Source organism: Pseudochaenichthys georgianus, chromosome 17 (assembly GCF_902827115.2).
Source record: "Pseudochaenichthys georgianus chromosome 17, fPseGeo1.2, whole genome shotgun sequence".
Classification (NCBI taxonomy): domain Eukaryota; kingdom Metazoa; phylum Chordata; class Actinopteri; order Perciformes; family Channichthyidae; genus Pseudochaenichthys; species Pseudochaenichthys georgianus.
This window is the reverse complement of record NC_047519.1, coordinates 7,979,665-7,997,176: the sequence shown is the minus strand read 5'-3', so window position 1 is coordinate 7,997,176 and position 17,512 is coordinate 7,979,665. Positions and strand designations below refer to the sequence as shown.

At 41.8% G+C, this 17,512-nt stretch overlaps 1 protein-coding gene across 1 annotated transcript in view; it reads right to left on the bottom strand.

Annotated features, from left to right (window-relative positions):
• Positions 1 to 17,512, bottom strand: part of LOC117462159 (uncharacterized) — an 81,196-nt gene that overhangs the window by 38,097 nt on the left and 25,587 nt on the right. The window contains exons 34-47 of the mRNA XM_034104246.2: positions 16,878 to 17,015; positions 16,580 to 16,696; positions 16,406 to 16,498; positions 16,046 to 16,266; positions 15,529 to 15,722; positions 13,524 to 13,781; positions 13,219 to 13,448; positions 12,952 to 13,116; positions 11,262 to 11,339; positions 5,559 to 5,930; positions 4,172 to 4,516; positions 1,654 to 1,989; positions 781 to 912; positions 499 to 651 (exon numbers count right to left, since the gene is read on the bottom strand). Of these exons, the coding sequence (XP_033960137.1) occupies positions 499 to 651; positions 781 to 912; positions 1,654 to 1,989; positions 4,172 to 4,516; positions 5,559 to 5,930; positions 11,262 to 11,339; positions 12,952 to 13,116; positions 13,219 to 13,448; positions 13,524 to 13,781; positions 15,529 to 15,722; positions 16,046 to 16,266; positions 16,406 to 16,498; positions 16,580 to 16,696; positions 16,878 to 17,015 (2,832 nt within the window). The remainder of the gene's footprint in view (positions 1 to 498; positions 652 to 780; positions 913 to 1,653; positions 1,990 to 4,171; positions 4,517 to 5,558; positions 5,931 to 11,261; positions 11,340 to 12,951; positions 13,117 to 13,218; positions 13,449 to 13,523; positions 13,782 to 15,528; positions 15,723 to 16,045; positions 16,267 to 16,405; positions 16,499 to 16,579; positions 16,697 to 16,877; positions 17,016 to 17,512) is intronic.

Below are 17,512 nucleotides of genomic sequence, written 5' to 3'. Positions count from 1 at the left end.
TCAGTGTTTTTGTTTTCAAATTGAAGGCCGAATGTTACATTATCATAGATGTGCGAAATGTTTTGCTCATTATAAATGAACCAATACTGGAAAGTGGAATCCGTGGTGTGAGAAATGATTACAAAGGTACATTTCAGTCATGATTTTAAAATGTACTTCTTTAGCTTTTGGTGAAACTGGAAAGAAAAGGTAACTGGTTCTTATCTTTATAATATAATTGTTTGAATACTTTTCAAAAATATGTTTTCTTTTTAGCTGTGAATTATCCATTCATAAGTAATAACCACAGAATACGAAAGCATGCCTTTAATTCAAACAATCATTGCTCGAGGGATTGCTTTAATAACTATCTTATATTGCCTGTCAGTACATACTAAATTATACATTTTTATAAATGCATCATGTGTTAAAACATTTCCATAATGATCCACCAAATGAAAGATTGACCAGATACTGTTTGACTTTCATTTGATTCTAAACTGATTTATAAAAGGGTACCTTCTGGCTTCCTGCACTGCTGTGTAGCAGGTAATAGTACGATCCGTTGCCATGACTCCCAGAATGCATTGTGAGTGCAGCACTGACAGGGAGACCCATCTTCTTCAACACGGACACGGAATGGTTCACACTGAGCGATGCTTCATTGATATCCTGGAAAACAACAGCAGTGAAAAATGATACGTGATGTCACTTCATCTCAATGCCTTGTGTAATGTGAATTGTTATTGTTTATTTATGTAACAAATGTAAAAGGACAAATGTTGCCATGCATATCCACACCTTGGTTTCCTTGAGAACCACAGAAGCCTTTAACTCTGCTTCATCAATCACCATGGAGACCCGAGACTCTGTTAGAGTCGGGGAGACGACCAACGCCCCAGAACACTCCATCCTGTCGGGACTCCCCCACTCCTACAGACAGCAGACGAGAGGCGAAGAGTGATCACTGAATCATTAAATATACTTTATTTAAGTGAGCCTTGAATAAATAAATAGCAGATATGCCTGATTGAAGAACTAATACATACAAATGAATGTTAGAATGTATTAGATTTTCTTTTGCTGTATAATAACACTTCCGGAAAAAAAGGAGACAGCATGTTTTTTTCCACCAACTCCCGTGACATGGAACCAAAGATATTAAACCGAGCGCTCTGTGGCGATAGCTTTACAATGTATCCTTTCACATGCGTCCAAGTCTTGTTTGTTAGTAATAGGTGAAATAGGATTTAACAAAGCTTTTCAGCTCAGGAAACTGCAAATGACATGTTTTGGTTCCTTTTTTTATTCACATATGCTAAAGAATGCTGTGTTTTTTCTTTAATGTGTTGGTCCTCTTCATAAAGAGTACATTGATTTACTTGTACATTTTCATTATTCATACAAGGCTTTGGCAGGTCTGTATGCCATTATAATCATGGCTACAAATCTATTTAAATCTTAATTGAGAACTCAACTTCATTACCAGATCAAAGTCAACATAAAACATGGTGGACTATTCTACACCGTTCTCCAAACATGTGTTTTGTATGTATATGCAGCTACATCATTGTAAGAAGCAATCAAACTCAAATGACATTCGAAATGAAATTAAGATTAAAAGTGATAAGCTACTGCGACCTCAGCAGTTGGATGATCATGTGGTGTGTGTACCTGAATGAGAGTGCAGTTGTTGTGATACAGCAGCGCCCCCTGCAGGCCTGTCTGAGACATCACAGCTCCACTGGCTCCCACAGTGCACTGCTCCAGCTGAACGAGGGCCTCCCCGTCATACCGCTGTTCACCAGCCCGGCAGGAGACCCTCAGTCTGCCGTGCTGCGGTAACCCTCTCAGGGCGGGGAGGTTGTGACGGAGCACGCCCTCCACACTCAGCTCCGGCCAGGCCCTTGCATTCAGCCTCAGGAAACCCCTTTTATCCTCCTGGTTGGTGTCCACTGTCACTGTCCAAACACCCAGAGGGCCCTGCCACACTGAGCCATTCAGATGAGCCTGAAAAGGACAGAATATCAACACTAGTATCACTGGTAGTGATAAGAACGTCTTGTACAAACACTGACTGAAGATTCCTTATCCTTCAAATTGCCCCAAAGTGGTAAATGATTGACCTATAATAGAGTACATTTGGACTTTCCAGGAAAACCACCATCAATCAAAATCATATGTAACTTAGACTAACATTTGCTCCATTTAATTGAGCGCCCCTGTCTTAATTATTGTGATGTAATTATCCCTGACCTTTTCGTGACATTTCTACGTGTCTGCAGTGAAAAAGGTCAAACTGCTTAGACAATCAATAATTGAATAGTAATTGGATCCCTATTTTATTCAGGCTTTAACTGTAAAAGGAGAAAACCTTCATAATGTGTGTCAGACACTACTGAATTCCAAAATGAATATTGTTTTAGTCATACATGTAGATACCTGATTGAAAAGGAACAATTCACCCACAATAAGATCAGTTTCTCACCCTGCTACGTGGAATTGAAAATGTGTTTTTCTCGCATGTCTCGCTGGTAAATGAAAGATACACAATTGGATGAAAGTAAGGACTGTGTTTAAAACCAGCAAAACGATATCAAAACATCTGTTTACAAACTGGGGATGAAAGGTAAGTTGTGCACATACGTAACATCACTTCCGTTGGTATTTCAACCCAAACATTGACACATTTGACATGGAATTAAGTCACTTGTGTCGTTTTTAACCATTACTCGATCTTTTTCTTAACCCTTAGATCAGGGGTGTCAAACTCAAGGCCCGGGGGCCACATCCGGCCGCGACTTCATTTTATGTGGCCCTGCAAGAGCTTGCAAAGAATGTAATACGTTTATTATACGATTAAATGCCGCTTTATAGAATCAGGTTGCCCATAAACTACATGTCCCACAATGCATCTCGTTTTGTGACATGCGCACTGAAGAGACTTGCAATTATTTGCTTTCAGACATAGTTAATTACTAAGTCCTTATCCTATCCGATAATAATCCAATTCAGATTCAATAATGTAATATAACACGTTATTTTATATATATTATATATATGTATATTTTATATAGTTACAACCGGCCCTTTGAGTGCAACCATAATGCTGGTTGCGATGAAATTGAGTTTGACACCCCTGCCTTAGATGCATAAGTGGGTCTTTTTTGACCCGCTGAGGTGGTTTTCTTGAAGTATCTTTGTAATTTCATTTTATAAATCATTTCATATTCCAGCTATTCCTCAAAAAACATGTTTTGGATATCATGCCATTCTAATTTTAAATGTACATCTTAGGAAATTGTAGTTTTTGTATTTCTACCCCAAGCTTCCACAAGTGGGTCAAAAATGACCCGCATGCATTGTCTATGGAATCCTATGGGAAACGTTTTTTTTCAAAATGTAAAAAAAATGTCTAAAATTATAAATAGTGAAAAATGTAATACTAAATAATATACAAGTGATTTTTCTTAACCAAAATGACAAAAATGGCATAAAAACACATTATTCTAACACGGGTCCTTTTTGACCCACTTATGGAAGAGTGTAGGGTCCAGTCACTCGTGCATCTAAGGGTTAAACCAGTTTCCTCTGAAGCTGGAAGTTAACTTGCACGTTTACTTTATGTTGCATTGTTTGAGGAGCCTGGGACTTAAGATTTTCATTGCCATATCTACACTGTAGCCACTATGCATATAACATTAAACCTTTGAATCTTTGAAATGAGATTACTAGACTTCGTATACAAAATGTGCAAGATTCGTAAGATATCATACAAACCGCTGTATGAGTATGCCTTGTTCTAATACACTTAGGGCCCGTAGCGCATCTCATCAAGTGTGAACATCTGAAGTGTTTTAAATACATACATTCACATCATTTTTGGTGAAAATGCAGATATTTGTGAAGACTTCAACATACTACTGTAGAATTAAGACTTGAATTATGCTGCAATAGTTGTTTAAGAGTTTGTAAACGGTTGTTTTGATATCGTTTTACTGTTGTAAAACGCTCCCCCATTTACTTCAATTCATCCAGACTGTTTTGATTCTTTCTTCATTCTGGAGCCAGAAGAGAAAAACACAAGAGCTCAAAGTAACACAGCGTGAGTATTTCATATACAAATGGTCATTGTATGGAATAAGGACAGCTTTAAAACAACTTCCTGCTACATCAAGACTTTAGTAGTTACCTGTAACAATGGGCATTGAGCATCCAGAGCCCAGAGCCACGGTGTCCTTCCTGAGGACCCTGAGACTCTATTGGCTCTGATGGAACACGTCCCAGCCTTTATGAGCAGGGCCCCTGCCTGCTCTGGGGCCGAGGCCTCTATGCTCATCGTCTGGGGCACACCATGGCTCCTCAGCCCAGAGAAAGAGTGGGTGAGGCTCCCAGAGAGATGCGGGGGCCTGCAGACGTGCTCCAGCTCCAGGGAGAGGCCCTCAGAGTCTGCCCTTAGAGAGGAGGTCATGGTGAGCTGACAGGGGCCGACTGACAGGAGGCCACGGAGGGTCAGGGACACCGGGAGGACCGTTTCCTGTGGCACAGACATACGAGGAGGATGTTCATCAGTAGTTGTTTTTGATATAGCTTTATTACTTGTGGATATAAAATAAATATTTTTTTGTCATCATTTTATGGCTGGGACATGTTTACAAAAAGAATTAAAGGAGACCAATGGAGGCGTTTCAGGCAGGGGGGAAGACAATTCCTCTGGAGTAAACCCCCAAAAGCATACAAGGCCCCATTAAAGATTCAATATTGGATAATGAAAATAATGAACTAGTTGCAGCCCAATGCAGATTCACATCTAATAATCATCTTACGTTAATAGTCTTTTAATTCTGTATTATCTGCTGCTTTTTAACTTCCTAACAAACATTGCATACAATACCTTCTCACCGTTGTCAATTGTATATATCTTTTAAAGGAGCCCTATTGTGCTTTTAGGGGGTTCTTCCAAAGGACGTTTTGGATTTCTTTGTTTACTTCAGTAACATACCAGCATCACTATGTAACACTTGTGCATGATAGGCAAAGCGGCGGGACATTTCTAAGCGGTTGACCAATCACAACAGACCAGGCCAGCTAACCAATCAGAGCAGACTGGGCTCTGGTTTCAGACAGAGGGTGAAAAGAGGTGCTGCAGCACAGACAGTATGAGACAAAGAAAGAGCTTTTTGAACATTAAAGCATGGAGACATGTCACAGTAGAGACACAAAATACAAATATGAACCAGAGAATGAGCAGAATAGGCCCCATATGTACAGCCCATGTTAAGTCCAGGGACTCAGATTGTCTCTTGGTAGAAGGAGATTTGGCACTCAGCAGGTGTTTTTACAGGTAACCCAGCATGTGTTGTTCTGCTCTCTGCTATAATAAATTAGCTGTATCTTGACTTTCTAATGAGCTGGAAACTGTTTTTCAAAGGAATCTGTATAAACATGACCGGGTTGAACATGTAGGAAATCCCAGTTCTTCTAACTGCGATGAAAGAAAGATAAATATGTCGTCACAGTTTGAGTAAGATTTACAATTGAAACATGTGAGTTTATTCAGGAGTGATTGATTGTGTGACCTGTAGAGCGGGGCAGTGGTTGGTCACATTGACAGCGTAGGAAGCCGGCTCCTCCTCTGTGTGTGGATCCTGGGTTTTCCCTAAATGACCTCTGAAATAACAACGACCCAGCTCCACGCCGACCTCCACGCCAGGCAGATGTGCAGCTGAGACTTTCAGGATGAAAGCTCCGTGGGCAGGAAGTCCCAGCATCTGCACGGCCTCTATAGAGTGCTGTACAGATGCTCTCAGGCTGAGCTGAGGGCAACATGTGGAGTGCACACTGAGGCTGCCTTTCTGCTCCCCATCAGCATGGAGGACAGCTCTGAGATCAGTGCCGCAGCCAGAGCGGGTGACGGAGATGTTGGCTGAGGTCTGCGCTGGCAGGAGGGTCTGAAATGAAGAAGGAAAGATTAGAACCCCCTTACAAACTTATAAGCAGGGGGGGTTAATTAAACAAGTCTTAAGATGTATCCTTCAGGTCATAATCACGTTCCAATTCACTGTGGTGTGAGTAAAGAAGTCCTTGCTATAAGTTATAGAAGTCACTTTGCTGACCGTACCAATAATATTTATTATTTCAGCTTCTTTCTTTCCATGATTTTGAACAACATATTATTGTTAGCAAGGTTGCTTCATGTTTTTACTTTTGTACCACTTTGAACATGTGCTTTGGCAATAATGTGTTATTGATAAGGACATTCAAATAATCTATCTTGGATAAATAACTTTTTCTATAGCAAAATTCTTTCTGAAAAATATGTTTAAAAAAAAGTTTGTATACAAAAAAAACAAGGGACCTTAAAAATAGTAATGACTGTGTAAATTAAAGTAAAGTGCATACCATTACATACTTTGTGAGGCCTATAGGATTAGGGCACTGGACTTCTTCTGGGATTGTTTTATGCTGAATACAGGTCTATATCCTTTGAACTCCAATTCATCGCCAATACATCTATTAACCACTAACATACTGAAGTTCACAAACAAGACCATTGCATTATATTTCAACTTAAAGAGCCTGTGACACGAGTTTCCCCCATCATCCAAACCCATCAATTTGAGTACATATTGTCCCCTTGAAAACCGTTACTGAACTGATTTTGGATATTTGTACTTTGATAACCATTAATCTGCCTTCAATGTTGACAATTTTCTGGATCTTCTCGGGGATTCTTCAAGTCCCGCCAAATGATGGGTGACGTCATTGCGGGCACAGCGCTCCAGCTGCACCGTCCAGGATCCCAGCTTCTGCATGTAAACCTTTATATATATACAGTCAGATGTAAACGCACGACGGCGCACACAGCAGCAAGCTCAGACAGCGATGACAGGTTAATGTTGAACGTGTCTGAGAGCTCATATGAGGCTGAAGGATCGATTTAAGTTGTATCTGTTAGAAGTTTAGGAATGAGGTGCGTCAATATGGGCGATCATACGGTCATGTAGCCAGTGGTGGAATGGGACTACAAATCATCCTGGGAATCTCGACCGGCCCACTTCGGTACCGCTAGTAAATTGTCAACGGGGGGAGTGGGGGATGTCAGGGGCGGCGGGTGCTGTAGATAGTAAATGTAAATGTGTAAATATTTGTGTCACTGCATCCTGGTAAAATACAAATATAATGTATAATGTCTGTGTCTTTGACATTAGCGCTGCTAGCCACCTGTGCCCTGTACTACGAAGCCAGTTCAACAGACCCTGGATATGTTTGAGTAACAAACAAACTAACAACAACAAACTAACACACGAGATCTCGCTAAGCGGCCCTACGACGCTGGTTATCAACTCGGTAAATCAAGCCAGGGTTTCTCTCTCCAGCTGAGAGCGCGTTCACGTCTAAAACACGAGTGGATCTGACTTTAATTACATTTGTCTCGAGTGTTTCGTCAACTTAATGTGTTGCTTAAAATAATACTTCTGCATCCAGTCTGTGACACTGTGAGTGTTGCACGGCCAGATGAGGCTGGAGAAGCTGACTCAGATCAGGAAATATATGATATATTATGATATTATATGATCGATGATCTGATTGATGATGTAATATGAATGATAAGTGCGACACGTCGGCGTCTTCTCTGCATACGGCAGTTTAAACTGTATTTCCTTTATCCTGTAATATGACTTGAGAGATTTAAACTCCGCACACTGAGTTGATCTCTTTGCTATAGACGCCGGAGGCGGGCAGCGTCAGGTAAAAGAAGTTATTTAGCCTTCTCAAACCTGAGCCTCACGCGCCGCCTATGGGGGATGTTTCAAACCTTTATTTATACAGATAAACCCATTGAGATCATTGATCTCTTTTCCAAGGGAGACCTGCTCAAGTAGTTCCACATGAAACATAAAAACATAAACAGAACAACAAAAGGACATCATACAGCATCATTTACATAATTATCCACATAAGCAGGTACCAATAGCTTCCGATTGAGTAGCATCCAACCAAGCTTTAAAAACATTTAGTGGCACCAGATTGTTCAGTTTCCATTTAATTTGCAGACTATTCCAAGACAGAGGAGCTGCGCATCTAAAAGCTGTCTTCCCTAAGACAGTCCTAGCAGTTGGCACATTTAATAAAACCACTGCATTCGATCTCAGGCAGTAGCCACTTACAATTCTCCGAGAGATCAGGGAGCAGATATAAGATGGAAGTTTCCCTAACATGGCTTTGTATATAAAAATGTACCAGTGACTGAGCCTCCGTACAGTTAGTGAAAGCAAACCAGCCCTTGCATACAGGGTACAGTGATGGGTTAATGCTTTACAGTTTGTCACAAATCTCAGTGCACTGTGATACGCAGCATCTAACTTGACCAGGCAATGGGCAGGTGCATTCATATACATCAGATCCCCATAGTCCAGCACAGGTCAAAGGTCACAGTGACTAGCCTTTTCCTGGCCTCAAGCGAGAAACAGGACTTGTTCCTGTAGAAGAACCCTAGCCTAACCCTTAGCTTTTTTAGCAGGTTATTGACATGAAGTTTAAAAGTGAGACAATCATCAAGCCAGATACCAAGGTATTTGTAACAGGCAACAACTTCAAGTTTTGTTCCTTGCGTTGTTACAATATCTAAAACAGGCTCTGGTGTCTTTTTAGCTTTAGAAAAGAGCATTATCTTGGTTTTATCCACATTTAAAAGAAGCTTTATTTCAGAGAGCTGAGTCTGAATAGTGTTAAAAACAGCCTGTAATTTAACAACAGCCTTTTTAATGGTGGGACCTGCACAATACATCACAGTATCATCCGCATAAAAATGTAAAGTAGCTTCATCCACATTATCACCTACGCTGTTAATATATATGGAGAATACAAGTGGTCCTAAAACAGAACCTTGTGGTATACCATTAGAAATGTTGAACCACTCAGAAGACAGGCCATCAAAGTGAACACATTGGGACCTTTCAGAGAGGTAGTTCACAAACCAAACAGATGTGCTAGTGACTTATCCGACCGGCCCACTTCGGTACCGGCCCATCGGGATTCGTCCCGATGGCCAGTCCGCCACTGCACCCAGCCCACGTAAACTGTCAACGGGGGGAGCCTCGCTGCGGGGAAACGGTGGACCTAGTGTCCCGATCGGAGTGGGAATAATAATAATAATAATCCGTGCATTTTATCCATTAATTTCCCCAACATTGTGGTAAAAAAAACACACGTTTAATCCATGTTGTTGGTGTACTACAACTACAAAAAGCATCGGTTTGTTTTCTCATCAGGAAATGCAGACCGGCTCAAACAAACGATTTTTAATCATCATCCTCACGATCATTTAATGTATCATATGTTTGCCGAATTGACATGAAAGCACTAAATAAATGTAGTTTCATCCACTTGAGTTTACAACTACAAAAATAATCGATTTGTTTTTATATCACATCCGACGGGAGGAAATTCAGCAGCTCTCACTCCCGATTTGTAATCCTAATGTAATCATCATCTTCACCACGATCATTTATGTTTATGTCGCCGAATTGACATGAAAGCACTGACACATATGAATATACTGTAGTCAACTTCATTAAAACGTTATTAACATGCCTAATCTCAGTAATTCACCATTTCTACGCATGACAACACACTTTGTCCGTGTTTGGCTCTCGAAGCGTTCCCGCATTGACGTCACTTCCGTCTTCCCCCAAAACTTCAAAATGAGTCAAAGGAATTTCCCGCGATGTTCGAAATTATTGATATTTAACGGAACGGTATCGCTTTTTCTTTTTTAAACTGACGATTCGAGATGACTCGTAGCCCAATATTTCATTGCACAACAGTTGTTGGGATGCTGTCACAGGCTCTTTAAGTGCAAAAAAGGTTTAATATTGTTGAGATAATTGTGAACAGAAAATCTTTGATGTCATTAGTGTGGTAGGTACTGGATCATAAACCAAAGACATGGACTAACTAAAGTTTTCACCTCATGATGTGCGTTAGTTGTTACAATTGATTCTGTTCCTGTGATCATTATTTGTATCAGTGTTAACCAAAGTGTTGAACATAGGGACAGACATTGCAGACCATACAGTCTTATAAGCGCCCATTCCAGGGTCCACTGATACTTTTATCACAGAGTAACAGTCTTATCAATGTGAATTGTAATGTAATGGAAAGACAGAGAGTCATCTCCGTGGCGAAGATGTTTCTTTTGCTTTCCTCTGCTGGGAAACAAGTCTCTGTGCACTTGTTTCCTCTCTAACCTTCAGTAAGACACATCGCTGGTGGACAAAAAAGCTCCAGCTGCTCCTCCTGTCTCCTCCTTTTTGTTGATTTGTCAGGAAAAGCACAGCGCACGCATCACTTTCCACCTCCAATACAGCTCGGCCAGCCGTGGTCAACATGCTAACGGTTAGCTCGGATGGTACTCTTGTGTGGGTCAGGTTTTGCTGAAGCATGACCTTCAAGGAGGTGGAGGGCTCCCAGGAAGTAGTCAGGTCCATCAGAGCCGAGCGGGTGTTGAAAGAAACCATGGCACTTCCAGAGAGGGAAGTGCCACTGAGCTCCCCTGACCCCTGGAGTTCCATTTTGTTTGGGAAGATGGAGGTAAGAGAAGCCCAGTGATGCTGCAGAGTCCAGCCCACTTCCGCCTTTCTGTCCTTCAGCAGTACAGACAAGAAGCACTGACAGGAGTCCTTCACACTTTCCAGACCTAGGGAACATGTAAATCCATCTTTCCCTGCCAGCCCATTTACTGTTAAAGAGGTTTTCTGTGGTACACCCCCCTCAACCCTCCTAACCTGCACCCATGTTAACCTCCCCACCCCTTTGCACCGCACAGACAGCAACAGACTTGAGGTCAGTGAGTCCCAGGCCACATTGACATCCGCCCAGATATTACACCAGCTGTCCAGCTTCATCCGACCTGTCAGCTCAGCCTTGTGGGTACACACACCGCGGCCCCCAAACTCAAGCAGCCCATGCCAGCCATACAGCCCAGGCCTCTCTAGCCTCAGTCCCACATTTAGGTCCATTCTCCAAGGGTCACAAACCAACCCAACACTCAGGGCCCACCTCTGAGGCCCAGGCCGGAGCAGAAGCCTGAGACTAGATTGTGTAGGCACGCCCAGATACGTTAGCATTAGCACGGAGGAGTGGGTGAGGTTAGCCCGGAGCTCCGTCTGGCTGTTAGGACCGTAACAGCCTTTAGCTCTAGCGCTAAGTCTAAAGTGAGCTAGCGACAGGCCATAGCACAGCCTGTTGTGTGGTCTATAGGAGCGAAATACTCGTACCTCCACGGGGCGACCTGAGACATTTCCATAGCAATGGGCTGAGAGACGCTCTGTGCTGGAGTCCCCTGTGCAGTTCATCTGTGAAAACAAAAACACCCGTTGGCAAAGTTTGTTTTTCAAAGAAGAAACTGAAGGAGGAGATGGAAACATTTCTGTGGGATTACTGAACCTTAGACGTGAAACAGTCAAGCATGTTGTGGTACACCAACATGATAATTTGAGCCCATTTTCTAAAACATAAAATGTTTATTGTTGAAGCAGTGTTTCTGTTTAGTTCTTACTGGTTCATTTGATACTACTGATCATGGTGTGCAGCTGGACATGCTGGAATACTGGGACAACCTCTTTAAAGTCATATTTCTTGGTTGTTAGCTTAGATTAGCTGAGCATAAAGACACACAAAGAGGAAGACAGCTTCCCGTGCTTTGTAAAACTTTCTAAAGTCCATTATTGATAAATATTAAATTGAGAGTTAAATCATTTAAGTTGATAGTAATTTAACAAATAATACAAATATAATTTATAATGTTTAATAAATAGTAATTTAATGTATGTCATTTTATCATTAAGTTATCATTTCATTCTCTGTTAACAGTGAAATAGCTATCAATATACCATTTATTAATGATTTATTAATAAAGTGTTACCATCCCTTTAAGTGGTTTCCTACATGCAGGGTGAACATATAGTAGTTGTATCAATGTTGTATGGATGTTACAAGGATCAAGTGAAGTGCAGTGTCCTCCAGGGATAATCTGTGGGCCCTCTCTATTTGACATTATTTCCAAAAGCAACATTATTTTATGATAGAATTACATATTTTCCTTTCCAGATAATATTAATTGATGGATTAACTGATACCTTGATGTATAAAGGACAACGCTCCAAACGTATTGTTTAATATGAAAGACACAGTCAAAGTTCAAATGTTCAGTCATAAGGCGCATTCACACTGCGGTACTTTTCCCACAAAGGTTCATGCGAACTTAGTTCATGCGAACTCTTTTATCGCGTTCACACCAAAAAGAGCCGGTACTAAAAGTAGTTCATGCGAACCTTTTTACCCCCCCGAAAGTCCCTGCTAGAGAGCAGGGACTTTCGAGGGGCTCTTTTGTGAGAAAAGAGCTATATTTCTGATTGGCTGGGCGGATTGCAAACCACGCCCCGTAAAACTCCCAAAAAGTTTTGTGAAGCCGCCATTTTATTATCCTCGCATTAGCATTATTAGCATTAGCATTAGCCCAGCGCAGAAACGCAGAGAGACTAACTTATGGCAACACAAAATAAAACATGGGAGCGGTGGAGATGAGGAGGTGTCGGCGTTCTGGCGATTTACTCGAAGGCTTCAGTAGAAGCTGCTGGGACTCCCAGCAGCTTCTACTGAAGCCTTCCCCAACTCCGGGGACTTCCGGCCGGGGACTCCGGGCGGCAGTATACGCCGTGAAGTGGTTTGCGGCCTGCCAGTAAACCCAAAGCAGAAGAAGAAGAAGTGACGTCAGCGGCTTCATTTGCCTAATCCACCCCCAGGGACTTTTTCCGGTGTGAACGCGATCTGTACTTAGTTCATGAGAACTAAAGAGTTCTCATGAACTAAGTTCGCATGAACCTTTGTGGGAAAAGTACCGCAGTGTGAATGCGCCTATAGGCAATCAATCGGTAAATTAAAGTGTATACATGCTGTAAAGTTTACCTGTAAAGAGGTGGGTATGACACCCTGAAGGATCTTCATCTGTTGCCATAGAGACAATTTCAATATAGCTGCGCTGTTCTTTGATCCAACATTAAAAAGGATATCAACCACTCTCTGGTCTCCTGTGTGAAGGACCACGCCTGTGTCCAGGCTTTCTTTTTCTAACTAACCGTGGGAAAGAAAACACAAGAACAGATATCAAGTTGATACATCTAGTGTTGTTTATGAAATATGCTAGGGATATACAAATGGTAGATAGTCCTGCACCTGGTAATGTGCTTGAGCTAGTATGGAGCTTGATACACCTCTCTTCAGCAGGGCTTTGAAGTGATGGTGCAGCCTGGAGAAGAACTCCCATCGTTGTGTAAGCTGGTCAGTCTTTCCTCCATTAAACTCAGCTTTTAGATGTTCTGCTCCAGCATGCAGCTCTGCAAAGACTGACAAACGACCTCCATCCTGGGCCCACCTCAGCTGGGCATCACTGCTGGCAGGTACACCTGTATTCAGTGGTCAAAGGCAGTCAGACAACAGAAGAAGCTATATGTGTGCATATGTATAAAGTAATGATTTACCTGTGGCATTTAGTAAGACAAAGGAATGAGATAGTCTTGTGTAGATCTCTCCCATCCCTCCATCCCCAAATCGGCGACTCGCATTCATGCACAAATGCTCCGCCCCTGACCGAACACACAGCCAATCACGTGCCATGTGAAATGTTGTTCTTCCCATCATGCCCTCTTCATCTTCTCTGTCCAAAATATCTCCGAGAGCCTCCTGATGTCTGAGCTCCACGCTGTACAAGGTCTCCATCACTCGTACTCTCAGCTGTCCTACAATGACAATAAAGAATCAAAAATGATCACGATGTCAGGAAGTACATGTCCAAACTAAATCACAAGCTATCATGTAATATTACAAATATAATAGGTAACATTTCCGCATTCAAATGTCTAAAAACCTATAAACCTACAATATGTTAGCTATTTGGTTGTGTTTCCAACAATATTCAATATAGAGAAATTCCCCTGCCATAAATTGACGTGTTATCCGATTTTAAGCCACTTTTTTACAACACTCTTTTTAGATATTGGTAGTTTTTAGCTTAATATTTTACCCGGTGGAGGACTTTAGTCATCTAACGACTGTATCTTAAATTATACGATATGATTCGATAATATTGTCAGTTCAAGTCAAAAGCTTTTTTTGCAGATCCATTTACAACTTCAGCTATGACAAACATTAAACAAGAAACAAGTAATATGTCCGGCAGTGGCTCAGTCAGTAGGGGCTTGGACTGTGAGGGTCGCCGGTTCAAGTCCCCGAACAGACCTAAATATGGAGTGTGGACTGCTACTTGGAGAGGTCCCAGTTCACCTCTTGCCCTGCCGTGGTGCCCTTGAGCAAGACACCGGACACCCCGCTCACCCCTACTCCCATTGCTCCCCGGGCGCTGTGCAATAGCTGCCCACTGCTCCTAGTACTAGACTCCTGGTACTAGGATGGGTTAAAAGCAGAGAACAAATGTCACAGTGTGTGCTGTGTGACCATTAAAGAGGGTTTCATCCCTCCCATTCTATGTTCAACCCTTTAATGTACATTAATTTGGGATTAAATTAAGTGTGGTGCCTCAGGGATCAATCACTGGGCCCTGTTCATTTTTTATTTGTGTTATCATAGCGTTACTGGTGATACATAGACATATGGTCTATGGATTACAGTTTACTCAATGTAATAAATACTCAAGCACAATTCCCCACTACTTTTTGGGGGATTAAACTCCATTTAATTGTAAAATTGACTGATTCACAAAAGAGTTATCACAGAAACAAGCTAAGCAGATGTTAGGAGTGCGTCGGGGAAGCACTGATGTATAACTGTTGTTTTATCGAGTATTTGTGGTGGTTGTATTCTCCAGCCACCTCCCGTGTGTGTGTTTCCCTTCCCCTGTCTGTGTGGGCGTGGTGGCTGCCACTCCTGGCTCCCGGCTCAACCTCCACCTGCTGCAATCAGTTGGGCACCCTCCTCTGCTACACACCTGATTTCCATCAGCCATTACTAATGGCATATCAGCGGAGGCTCCACAACCTGTCAGCGCCAGATCGTTGTTTAAACCCCAGTGGTAAAAACTCTCAGCCTTCTTAGAATTCGTTAGCTATTTCCGCTACACTTTAATGTTCTTCTTACCTGTTCTTCTTGTGCTCTAGGATTACTCTCCACGCTCCTCCACCTCAACAGCCGCCAGCAACCGGATTACTCTCCACGCTCCTCCACCTCCAAATAAAACCTTTGTAACACTCTGCCGTGTCCTGCGTTTGGGTCCTCTCAGATAACCGTAACAGTATTATAGTTTAATACCCCAGATTAATTAATTTTGAAGAGGAGGGGACCTCTCTAGATAACTCAGCTCCCTGTAAAACTAAATGTGAAAAATGAAGGAATCCTATCCAGGAGAAGCTGACTGCAAATAAAAACTCACGATTCCATGCTTCTTTAAGATGCATCCAAAGTCTTTAAGTATTGTTTTGATTGGAAGACCCCTGGTGGCAGAAAATGACGAGTTGATTAAATGAACACTACCTTCAATGAGGGTGTCAGACTGTCCCAGCAGCCCGTCCAGCCCCAGGACTGTAGGCAGCACAGCGAGGCTGGCCATGGAGTGCCTCAGGTCCCCGGACACAGCCAGCTGGAGACCCCCGGTGTCTTTGAGAGACCCTTTGAGCTGAGCCAGCAGAGCCTCATGGCCCTGAGTGTAGGAGCCATGTAGAGACACACTGGAGGGAAGTTAATGCAATGAGAATCAAACGTCCAAAAAGAGACTTAAGACATTATTTAACACAAAATGATACAGTGCAATAGATGTGGTGTATTACCATTACATGATCGCAAAAGGAAAACCTACTTTACATTTTCTATAAACGAATTACAAGAAATCATAACAGCGATAAAACAGGGATAAAATACATATTTTTTTCATCAATTGCATTTTGTTATCATTTTGTGTGTTGCTAATATTATTTATTGTTGTATTTTTGAACGGATGGTATTCAAACCCTCACTCAATTATACTATACCAAAAACAAATAGATGCACACACCTGTCTGAGGACATGTTGGCAGCCATGTTTACGTGCAGGTCGGTGGCAGAAGGCAGCAGACTCTGGGATACGTTCACAGTCAGTCCCATGGCTCTCTCTCCCCTCTGGAAGGAGTGGGACATCTGGGCGTCCAGCTTCACCCTGTCCTTCCCATCAGCCCTCACATGTACGGAGCTACTTCCTGTGCCACAAACTGCAGAAACGTCTGCAGTGGCCTGTACCTTAATGTGGAAAACATCATATTTAGAAGATAGCTTAGATGCTAAAATGAAGACACATTTTGTTATCTGACTTTTTATTTATTTGACTATTTTCGGACCACTGGCAGACATTATTTTGCAAAAAACCGAAACAGTCTACCTCTAATGTTTTGGGTATCTTTGATTTGAAAGGATGGGTGAGGGAGGAATAAAGGCCGACTCTTCCTGATGTTCCATTGAGCTGTACAGAAAGCTAAAGAGAAACAAACAAAAAATCCATAATTAACGCCAATTAAACATGCAATAATTACAATTCTGAGTTGTTTTTACTCACTTGGCATTCCTGTCGCTCTATTCTCAGTTTCCCTCCTGCCTGATAATCAAAGTCACTGTTGTTTTTGGGGTTCCATCCTACATTTCCCTCCACTATAGCGGAGGAGGGGAGCTGCAGCTGTAACAGTAATAACAGAAAAGTGATCACAAGTTCGGCCTTTTCTACTGTAAACTATACTGTACGCTGCTGGAGGTGGACTTGTTAGTTGTTAAGAACTTACAGCTATCTGCATGCATCATACATACTGTATAACAACTGGTTTTGTCTGTAGAATAATGATGGTAATAGTCTGCTTCACCTGGAGTAGATGGGAGAAGTTGGCTCTGACTTTTATCTCTTGGTGAGTTGAGTGCAAAGGGTTAAACTGAACTTGTCCAAATAACGTCAGTCTCTCTTTGCTGCCGACCCGTAACCTTCCCTGGATGTCTCTCTGGGTCTTAAAAGGAAATGTAAAACATTTATTAAATACACAAATGTTCCCAACATTTTCTAACAGTATATAAGTTAGTGTACTTACTTACATTTGATCACACTTATAAAAATAAATAAATATGCTTATCCATTGTAATTAAATTAAATTATCCTACAACTCTGCAAGTTTCAGTTTGTCATTTACAAGTTTAATATCTTAATAAACATTGAACTTGAATTTAAGGGGACACGATACAGGAGAATAAGGTCAAACATGTAACTAGTAGATATCACCATGCTCATAGGCGTCATTTGCACTGGGGACGCTGGGGACATGTCCCCAACACTTTTTGAAATGGCCAATTTTGGCCCCACCACTTTTTAAAAGTATAACTCTAAAATGACCCAAAAACATACAGCAATGTTGTTTGGCCTGTTTGCCTGGCCCTGAAGTAAAGGTTGTCTTGTTGCTTTATTTTCTTGTCCGAGAGTACCAGAATGCGTAGTTTACATATTAAAAGG